Source organism: Monopterus albus, unplaced genomic scaffold (assembly GCF_001952655.1).
Source record: "Monopterus albus unplaced genomic scaffold, M_albus_1.0 scaffold96.1, whole genome shotgun sequence".
Lineage (NCBI taxonomy): Eukaryota > Metazoa > Chordata > Actinopteri > Synbranchiformes > Synbranchidae > Monopterus > Monopterus albus.
The window spans coordinates 814,586-826,127 of record NW_018127976.1 but is presented as its reverse complement, the minus strand read 5'-3'; the positions used below and the strand labels follow the sequence as shown (position 1 = coordinate 826,127).

At 42.5% G+C, this 11,542-nt stretch overlaps 1 protein-coding gene across 1 annotated transcript in view; it reads left to right on the top strand.

Moving 5' to 3' along the window:
* tmem94 (transmembrane protein 94) overlaps positions 1 to 11,542 on the top strand; it is a 115,549-nt gene that overhangs the window by 1,918 nt on the left and 102,089 nt on the right. Inside the window, 3 exon segments of the mRNA XM_020608888.1 lie at positions 2,414 to 2,828; positions 10,323 to 10,442; positions 10,634 to 10,761. Coding sequence (XP_020464544.1) covers positions 2,805 to 2,828; positions 10,323 to 10,442; positions 10,634 to 10,761 — 272 coding nt within the window. The 5' untranslated portion in view covers positions 2,414 to 2,804.

Genomic DNA, 11,542 nt, shown 5'->3' with positions numbered 1-11,542 from the left:
CCTCACCAGCCTGGTCAAGTCCTTTCTGTCCTGTGCAGTGCAGCTCCCATACCACACTGTTGCACTGAGACAGAGGATGCTCTCTACTGTTGCTCTGTAGAAGTTTGTGAGCAACTGAGAGACCAGTGCTTTTCAGCTTCCTGAGGAAGAAAAGCTTTTGCTGGGCTTTCTTCACCAGGTAGGATGTGTTCAGAGACCAGGTCAGATGTGATGTGGATGCCCATGAACTTGATGTTGTCCGCTTGCTCCACCACCTCCCCATGTATGAGAAGAGGAGCATACATTGTCTTCCTGGATCTCCTATAATCCATAATGACCTCCTTTGGTGTTCAGGACAAGATTGTTATCTGAAAACCACCTTGTCAGGTGCTGGATCTCCTCTCTGTAGTGAGTCTCATCATTGTCTGAGATGAGACCCACTATGGTGGTGTCATCCGCAAACTTCACTATTGTGTTTGTGGGGTGAATGGCATCACAGTCATGGGTAAACAGAGTGAGGAGAACTGGGCTGAGCACACAGCCCTGTGGTTTGCCTGTGTTCAGGACCAGTGTGGATGATGTGCAGCTTCCGATTCTCACCACTTCAGGCCTGTTAGTGAGAAAGTCCTTAATCCAGTGACACATCATTGCAGGCATTCCCAGATTGGTACTGAAACTGCACAGTTTCTCTGGGTTTACAGTATTAAATGCCGAACTGAAGTCAGCAAATAGCATCCTGACATAAGTGTTAGGATGCTCCAGGTGGGACAGGGCTGTGTGTAATGCTATTGAGACAGCATTCTGTTGATCGGTTCTCTCTGTAGGCGAACTGATGGCTGTCCAGACCAACAGGGATGACGTCCTTGATGTGCTTTAGGACGATCCTCTCAAAGCACTTCATGATTACTGGTGTCCTGTTCCTCGAGCTGAGGGAGATGTACAGTTCCTCTGCTGCCAGGTGTATTGAAGCGTGCCAAGAAACTATTTAGTGTGAGGGAGGGTGGGATCATGGCTGACCTGCTGGTTGTTACCTCTGTAGTCTGTTGTTTTGATGCCTCTCCACATACTCTGTGTGTTATTCATGAAGTGCCCCTCAATGCACAGTTTGTACCTGCGTTTGGCCAGCCGGATGCCCTTCTTTAGTACTTTCCGGGCCCTGCTTTAGGCCAGCCTGTCGCCTGATCTGAAGGCAGTGTCCTGAGTTTTGAGCAGAGTTGACACTGTACTGTCCAACCATGGCTTCTGGTTTGGAAAAATCCTGATGGACTTTGTAGGTAGGACAGCATCAGTACAGAACTGCACATAGTCCAGTCCAGAACAGCTGATGTATAAGCCTCCAGGTCTGAGCCCTCTTTGAACACCCCCCAGTCAGTGTGCTCAAAACAGTCCTGTAATGCTGAAGAAGCCTCCTCAGTCCACACCTTAACTGTTTTGGTGATTGGTTTTGTCCTGCAGATCAGAGGTTTATATGCTGGGATCAGCTCCGCAGAGATGTGATCTGACATGCCCAGGTGTGGAGCTTCTATGGCCTTGTATGCTCCTGGGATGTTGCATTAAACTTGATCCAGGATATTATTGTCCCTGGTTGGAAAATTGATGAATCTGTCAAATCTTGGAAACACTGTTTTAAATTCCACATGGTTAAAGTCTCCAGCCACAATCACAGCCGCTTCAGGGTTTGCATTCATCTGCCTGCTGATCAGGCAGTACAGCTCCTCCAGCGCTAATTTAGCATTAGCTCGCGGTGGTATATAGATAGCTACAATCAGACTTTCAGGACTGAGCAAATCTCTGTCACCGTTTTAAAAGGTTTGCATTTCACTGCCAGATATTTCAAGTCAGGGGAGCAGTGTGTTCCAATGATACTCGTAGCTGTGCACCAGAAGTTGTAGATGTACAGCGCCAGATCTCCGCCTCTCTGTTTAGCAGATGCTGCGGTCCTGTCTGCTCAAAACAAGGAGCATCCCTCCAGCTCCACCGCAGCGTCTGAGATTTTGACATCCAACCAGGTTTCAGTTATAATCGCCACACAGCTGTCTATTCTCTGTGAGATGATCCGCAGCCAAATTTTGTCAATTTTGTTGGTTAAGTGGCCTGGCGTTTTTGAGGAAGAGACTAGGAAGTGCCAGCCTGTGTGGGTTAGCATGTAGCCTAGCGTGCAGGCCGCTTCTCTTACACTGCTTTTGTTTACGGTGTCGCCTCTGTCTCCTAGGCCACAAAGGGGGGGATGGTGAAAGCCGTAGTGGTCCGGTATAATGCTGGTGGAATAAAGTCCAGCTTCGTGGACTAACTATCTTATACTAGATTGGTAACAGTAAAGTCTGCCAATAGATGATTATACTGTATTTAACAGCTTGTGTCTTTACAAGTACTGCAACATAGGTCAATTCAGTCATTCCAGTTAGTCATTGTGTTATTTGCTTTTTTCCCACAGACCTCTACATGAATATAATGAAGAGGATCACTCTGCTGTACATGAGCAGCAATTAACTCTTCAGATAAAAGCCAGAATTCCTTGCTTCTCTGTACTGGTCCCTGCAGGTGTTGGGTGTGCCTCCTGTGACACTGGCAGCAGAGGTGTTGCCAGGTGGAAGACCAAGGCTGCACCTGCCAAGGCTGCACCTGCCTGCCTTCTCCATCTTCCTCCATACTTATCTGAACCACTTGATCTGCAGCTTCCACAGGCGGTCGGCTTAGGGGGATCCAGTCAAGGGCTTCAAGGGTGCGGCATCCAGACTTGGACATTGCAGAGAGTCACCAACAGGGCTCTGCCAGGTGGTGTTGGCTGGTTGAGAAGCAGAGCATGTTGAGTGGCTGTGGTTGCTATGGAGCCCCAGGATAAGAATCAGGTCAGTTTGGTTGCTTAGTTCAACATCTGCCTATGCTACCTAAATGTCCCTGAGGCAGAGAGTTGTTTACTGAACAGATAGGGCCCCTGGGATTTAAACAACATTGAGGAGAATGCTTAGCTAATGCTAAAAGGTCTCCTGGCAGAGGTTCATGTATTGCTTAAAGGCCCTCTGTACAGTTTTGGGCTTTTCTCCCCAGTCCACATGTCGAACTGTCCTTGAGCGTGACACTGAACCCCAGGTTGCTCCCAGTGGCCAGGCCAGCACCTTTCATGGCAGCTCTGCTGCCAGTGGTTTTTGGGAATGGGTGACTCATTGTCTGATAAGGTAGAAAAGCACTATAAAAGTGCAGTCCATTTACCATTTTTTCAATAATTTTTCAAGTAAAAAAGATGGATCATTCTTTGGTCCAGCTTCACAAATGACATGGTTTAGTGTTTCTTGTGACATATGTGACAGTAAATTGACTATGTTAAGGTTTTGGACTTTTATTTGCACAAAAAAAAATGTATCTCAGTGGGGGCTTGAGAAACTTTGGATGCCATTTTTTTGCATTTTTTTATGCTAATAGCCATGTCTGTATGTCTGTCCATCCCTCTGGCCCATTCCTGTGAACATACCTCGGGAACACCGTGAGGGGATTTCTTCAAATTTGGCACAAATTTTCAATAGGATTCAAGGATGAACTGATCAGATTTTGGTCATCAAAGGTCTCACATCTGTCCCATTCCCCTAAATCTGACTGGTTGGTGGAGGCATCCAACAGCAAAGTGGTAATTCTGGTAGTAAAAGTAGAGCTGGTTTAAAATACTGATCATCTGACTAATCACGATTTTATTTTTGACCAATCCAGTATCGATTCTTAAGTGATTCTCTTCAGTGAGTGACCTTTGGATCTGTGTCTTTTCTCAGTGTGTGGATTGTACTTTATTCAGTCTGTTGCTGCTGGGGAGCTAATGCTAGCTAACAGCTGTCTGGAGATATCAGGCTGATATCAACACAGACAGTGCAGATGAATCAGTTTCTGTCACGTCTATGCTCGAACTGATCACTGAAGTGGACATCTAGAATGAAGCACCTAATACTGCATGGAGCAGTTTGGGGTAGCATACTTGTAAAATTCTGCATTGTGCACTGTTGGTATTTATCTGATATAAATGAATCAACACATACGATACTTCATCGTATCAAATCTAAATTGACCAATTCTGGATCTGTGAATCAAACAAGGTCCCGGGATCGAGCCCAGGTCAACCTGGGGCCATTCTGGGCGGAGGTTGCATGTTCTCCCTTTGCCTGTGTGGGTTCTCTCCGGGTACTCCAGCTTCCTCCTACAGTCCAAAGACATCAGAATCAGAATCAGAATCTGCTTAATTGGCCAGGGGCCTATTTCAAGAAGGCGGTTTTGTCGAAACTCAGAGTTTGTTAACCCCGAAATGAGGGCAACTCGGAGTTTTCGGTTTCAGAAACGGAGGTAACTTAAACCCGTGAAGCGGGGTAAGTTAAACCCGTTTCACAAAGAGAGGTAATCTAAACTCAGAGTCAGTTACTACGGCAACTTACTCTGTGAACCTAACCTGGTCGGGAGCAGGTTTTATTCGGGAAACTCAGAGTTTCCTCCGGGTCTCCGCCCCTTTTTAAAGTGAAAGGTGTTTAATACCTCATTTAATCTTTCAGTACATTCATAGATTGCACACGTTTCCGTCACGCAGAGACCAAAATGGCGTGTCCATTCATAGAGGATCCTGTAGAGGAGGACGCTGTATTAATTCGCAGGGAATTGCATTTACGTCGGGAGAGGATATTGAGGCCACGAGTTGATTTTTTGTCATATCCCCATGTATTTTTATTTGAGCGGTACCGTTTTTCTAGAGAGTCCATAACATATATCAATAATCTTATCCACCCATACATCAGATACATCACCCATCGTGGTCTTACATCCGAGCAGATGCTTTGTGTTGCGTTACGATTTGTTGCAAATGGCAGTTTGCATCGGGGATGCAGAGCCCATTAGTAAGGCCACAGTATGTAGAATAGTTCGGAAAGTGTGCCTCGCCCTCAAGCGCTTTCTGTGAATTTTTGTTGTGTTTCCTGGGCACAAACCCCTCAGAGCCATTAAAGAGGAGTTTCACAGGATTGCAGGTTAGTGGTATTGAATTCGTTTCAGTAAGGCTAATCTGACAAATGATGATCAGTTAATAACATCTTGCTGTGACCTCTGGAAATAAACTAATAATTAGAATCCCCTTCAGGATTTCCAAATGTGGTTGGATGCATTGATGGCACACATATTCCCATCAATGCACCTACATGAAAATTAAAATTCAATTCTTATATTATTACATCAGTGTTGGGTCAATTTTTAAAAAAGTATTTTGATTAATGTAATACTTACTCTCCATAAAACGTACTGGATTATTTATTAATCATTACTTTACAAATCCCATATCAACCACAATAGGAATTTTAAGAAAGGGTAGACATAAAACTGCACTTTTAATTCGTACAAAACTCGGTATTTTATGCAATTACTGAAGTTACTCATTCAATTATTGAAGAATTAAGAACCATTCCTTACTTTACAAGTGACAAATAATAACATTACTAACATTATTTAGTAATTACTTACACCGAACACTGTATGATTAAAATGTAAACGTACGCATTGACTCGGGCAGCTATTTTCCCCCAAGCTAACTCTCTCTCTTTCGCCGCTGCAACCGTGTTGCTTCTCTTACGGAATATGGGCTCGTAGTCACTATATGCTTGTAGTAGCACATCCATTTCTGTCGGGGAAAAACGCAGACCTATTTTGGCTTGGTCCTGTTGCCATGGTGACTCGTAATTTCTTCACTCCATTGTTCAGGGCTTTTTATAGTCGCGTGGCACGCGCCTAACTCTGAGTCAGACAACTCAGAGTTGATTAAACCAACTCTTTTCAGCTGTTCTGAAACCGAAAACTCCGAGTTTTCCAACTCTGAGTAAGTCAACTCAGAGTTCAGGTTTGAACTCTGAGTTTGTTAAACCGCCTTCTTGAAATAGGCCCCAGGTGTGTTGGACACACGAGGAATTTGACTCGGGTACATCGGCTCTCAATGTGCAAACAGCAAACCAGCATAAGGCCGTGTAATATAACAAAAATAAAAATAAGCAGTATTTACAAGCAACAGAAAGTGCAAACAATGCAGAATAAGCAGTATGTACAGACGGTAACAATGCAGACAACAAAGGAATGTTCAGATAAGTAGGGATAAAGACTTGCAGCTTATGTTGACTGGTGACTCTAAATTACCAGTGGGAGTGAGTGTATGTGGTTGTTTGTTTACATTGTTTGTCTACCATTTGTCAACTGTGCATATGAAAAATAAACACTTTTGACCTTTGACCTTGACCATTGACGTGTCAGGTAAAACTGACAGCCAGAGTGTGCCGGTGATATTGGTAGTAGTCCTTCACTGCACAGGAGAACTGTGAGTGCATACAACAACATGAGGTATCAGTATTTTGGTACAGTGTTGCTTTAAACAAACTAAGTTGTAAGATGTCTTTTGGCTGTGTTTGAAGGCCAGGGTGTTTTAGATGGTCCCTCCGATTACAGCCTAGGGAGGGGTTTAGTTGATCTGACAGGCACTTTCTCTGAAGCATACCTTGACTCTGAACAACAGAGGGTCCAATCTGCAAAACTAAGTTGTAAAAAACAAAACAGCCCCCTCCCCAAATAATTATGTCTTATAAAGCCTACTGTAAAATCTACAAAGCCAGGAGTAGCAAAGGAACAATCAAAGGGTTACATATTCTTGATCATTCTCAGGGGTGTCGTGTGTTTTATCCATTTAAAATTCAGTCCTACAAAGTCTGAAAAAAGTGGACAAATTCCTTATGAAGCTGCTCTGTATCATGTTTAATGTTAAAAGCTGATCTAAAGCTGTGATGTAAAAATGCAGCAGAGAAAAGGCCACTTTCCTTACTTTGACTATCTTCTCTATCATTCCTCTGCATGCATCCATCTTTGCAAAAGATGCTAAACTGGCAAGAATGAAAGCAGCCCAGCCTGGGTCACACAGGCCCTCGTAGGTTGTAGTCAAGCGTTGCTTTACTTCAGCTGTTTAGGCTTGTTGTGTCTCTGTGTGTTTTTATGTGTCTGGAGGCTTTTTACTGAGGCTCTGTCACTCTGGGGAAATGGATTGATATTTATAGGTTGGCTGTGTGGGATTTAGAGCTGGAAAGCTGAGCCCTGTGTGTATAAGTGTGTACGTTTTCATATTTCTGTATGTCTTTCAGTTGGTGCATGTGTAGGCCTTTGCAAACACACATCCTCACACTGACATGGAGTGTGGGAAAAGGTTGCTTTCCCATTAACTACAAATACAGCATTGTTCAAAATAATAGCAGTACAATGTGACTAACCAGAATAATCCAGGTTTTTAATATATTTTTTATTGCTACATGGCAAACAAGTTACCAGTAGGTGCAGTAGATTCTCAGAAAGCAAACAAGACCCAGCATTCATGATATGCACGCTCTTAAGGCTGTGCAATTGGGCAATTAGTTGAAAGGGGTGTGTTCAAAAAAATAGCAGTGTCTGCCGTTGACTGTACAAACACAAAACTATGTTGTACAAACGTTTTTGTTTCTAGGATTTAGCAATCCTGTGAATCACTAAACTAATATTTAGTTGTATGACCACAGTTTGTTATAACTGCTTCACATCTGTGTGGCATGGAGTCAACCAACTTGTGGCACCTTTCAGCTGTTATTACACTCCATGATTCTTTAACAACATTCCACAATTCATTTACATTTCTTGGTTTTGCTTCAGAAACAGCATTTTTGATATCACCCCACAAGTTCTCGATTGGATTAAGGTCCGGGGATTGGGCTGGCCACTCCATAACATTAATTTTGTTGGTTTGGAACCAACACTTTGCTCGTTTACTAGTGTGTTTGGGGTCATTGTCTTGTTGAAACAACCATTTCAAGGGCATGTCCTCTTCAGCATAAGGCAACATGACCTCTTCAAGTATTTTGACATATGCAAACTGATCCATGATCCCGTAGTTGCACTGGCCTAGTTCTAGTTTAAGGATCGCCACGCTTCATACAGATGTCTTTAGAAAGTTTTATTTCCCTTTCTGCTCCTCAGACACCGTGAAAACTACAAAGAAAGTAACAATAAACCATCTTAAATATACAAATAGAGGCAAATGAACAACAAGCACAAATACAATATATATACATTTTACCGTTTGCGCCTCTAGAACCATGTGCAGATAACTTTGGGCTGTATGTCTCTTCTCTGTCCCATAATGCCACATTTGGCGCCCCTCACTCAACTCCAGTCACATGGTTGACACATACTGCCCTTCAAAATAAACCTCTTTACCAACAAAAGTAATACTCTCACCATTAACAATGAACATAAACCCACATCTCAAATGAAACCTGTCATTTGGACAGTTACACTTCAAGCCACAGTACACAGTGAAGACAGTGAAGCATGGTGGTGCAAGCATCATGATATGGGCATGTTTCTCCTACTATGGTGTTGGGCCTATTTATCGCATACCAGGGATCATGGATCAGTTTGCATATGTCAAAATACTTGAAGAGGTCATGTTGCCTTATGCTGAAGAGGACATGCCCTTGAAATGGTTGTTTCAACAAGACAATGACCCCAAACACACTAGTAAACGAGCAAAGTCTTGGTTCCAAACCAACAAAATTAATGTTATGGAGTGGCCAGCCCAATCCCCGGACCTTAATCCAATCGAGAACTTGTGGGGTGATATCAAAAATGCTGTTTCTGAAGCAAAACCAAGAAATGTAAATGAATTGTGGAATGTTGTTAAAGAATCATGGAGTGTAATAACAGCTGAAAGGTGCCACAAGTTGGTTGACTCCATGCCACACAGATGTGAAGCAGTTATAACAAACTGTGGTCATACAACTAAATATTAGTTTAGTGATTCACAGGATTGCTAAATCCTAGAAACAAAAACGTTTGTACAACATAGTTTTGTGTTTGTACAGTCAACGGCAGACACTGCTATTTTTTTGAACACACCCCTTTCAACTAATTGCCCAATTTCACAGCCTTAAGAGCGTGCATATCATGAATGCTGGGTCTTGTTTGCTTTCTGAGAATCTACTGCACCTACTGGTAACTTGTTTGCCATGTAGCAATAAAAAATATACTAAAAACCTGGATTATTCTGGTTAGTCACATTGTACTGCTATTATTTTGAACAATACTGTACAGTCATATAACATCAGATTTAATTCATTGGGGCAACAATTTGTTCCCAACATAAAGGGGGCAGTCCTTTGTTTTCTTGCAGAAAACACCATGGTCTCAGAAATGGAGCTCATTGGAGCGATACCAACACCCCGGAGCTGCCTCACCTAAATGGAATGTAGTCATTTTTTTTGTTATCAGTTTTGTTGTTTGCGTTTCCTGCTGTGGCATACCAGACTGTCTCCTGTGAAAGAGGCTTATAATGATAACACTCTCACCCCGGTTATCTAAGGATGAGTTGTGTCAGTGCCAAGGTTGTAGGACAATGGCTATCATAAATTATTCATAAAACTTACTTGATTATGTCCTCAAATCGTTAACAAGGATCAAAGCTAATATTTTTATGCACTGGCCCCATGGGCCACCAAGACCATAAATTTGGTGGATAAAGTACAGTTTGGTAGCCCAAATGTAAAAATAATGTAAAAAAGGCAATTTAACACAACTTAACACAGCCTTCCTTAACTGTGACACTTCAGTAAATTAAGAGAATGAAACATTAAGAGAATGAAAATGTGACTATTTAAACTGAAAGAGCAAGTTTTGTAAACATACATATATTCTGTCTCTTAAAGCATTTGCATATCCTCTGAAGTGATCTTTGACACCCCCGATTCATTCCCGTACCCCCCTCCCTCCATACCAGCATTGTCCCTGTGTTAGTTATGTGTACACCACAGTACATTATATTATTACATTTTATATTCTAGTTACTTAAACTCCTGCTTCCATTCACTCCAAAATTTTTGTTGGCATTTTTTCATAGTCCGAGTCTTATTTATGGTTCTTCTGTAGCGATTGTAGTAGAAGTGTGACTGGGATTAGTAAACCCATACCTCAGCAACCCTGACATAATGGCATTTTGCTGGTGACAAGTATCCTTGTTCGCTGTTTTCATAGAATGTTGAACTAAAAGCCTCAGTAGGGATCTGATCAAGCTTGGTGGGCACAGTGGGGAACCTGGGGATATATGGTTGCCACATAGTGACTTCTTGTGGCCATGTGCCATTGGGCCATGGTTAATACTGAGCCCTAATTAAGACTGCCATGGGCAGTCATAGTAATTGTGTTGTATTGCAAAATTTTTGGGAGGACTTGTCTGCTGAATTTTTTATGCCTCTGTTTTTGAGAGGCATGAACAATTTTTTGGCAAAGCATCTATCAGTGTGAAGAGGTTATCCTTCATGTTGTTTCAGGAGGAGGATGCCGTGACCCTGGGCCTATCAACTGGCCAGGCTCTGCTGAAGCTCCGGGATCAGCTCAGCAGCCTGCTGGAGCAGCACCAGAGGGCTGAACACAGACAAGCCTCTGCACAGGTATGCACACACATTTATGCATGCATATTTATATCAGTAGTCAATTTGGTACATGCACCCCCATACCTTAATCTGTGCCCAGACCTAAAAATAGTACGCTTAACCAAAATCCTACACCTAAATTTGGAAAAGTGAGGGTTGCCTAAATAATTGTTTGGTTTATGTCTGGTTGTTTTGCAATGCTTTCATAGGAACATTGGGTGAATTGCTTCCTTTACCATGGGAACCGTCACTCCTGTCTTCATTGGCCGGGGGCTGCTTTCACACTTCTGGTGGTGCTGGGACTCTTATGTTGCCATGGCAGCCAGCCAAAGGGCAGGTGGGTGGACATGTTTGAGAACAGAATTGAGAAATAGTATTTCATCTCCAGCTGCACAAACACAAGGTGCTGATCCTCTATCTGTGTGTCAAAGTAATCTTAAAGTCTGGATAAAGTGGAAATAGATATGTGTTACTCCATAGGAAATGTATTATTAACCACCCAGCCAAATTTGAATAATTAAAAATATCAGCAAGTACGAGTATATAAAATCAGCTTTGAAAATCATGAAAAAATAAGGAGTAGTCTCTGCTCTGAAATGCTGCAGGCGTGTTGGGTGACAACACTGAAACCACACCCAGTTGTGGGAATGTGCCGCCTGTTCTCATCAGAGGTGTTCCTAATATTCTGACCCTATCATGTATGTCAACGGGCAGGACAAAAATATACAGACACCGCTGAATATAATGTAGTCCAGTACAACAACATCTTTTAACTATGAACTCAATAATGAACATATAACAGAATTTATACATTTATAACAATCTCACCAAAAACAAACATTTTGAGCTTCATAAACACAAATGTTAAGGCAGAAGTGTTGCACTGAAGTGCATACAGATGTACAGGTGGTTATGAGCTTGAGGGTCCTGTGCAGTATCTTAGCTGTTCCTAGGACTCCTCTCAGAGATCTCAGATGTTGTTCCTAGGATCAGCTGCTCTCTCTCTTTAGAGCAGTTGTACATTGTTTTTGAAGGGTATAGTGGTTGGTATTATTGAAGCCTTACCTTGTTTGTTGGTGTTTCAGGACTGGCAGAGTTCGCCTCCCGAAAATAAAAAG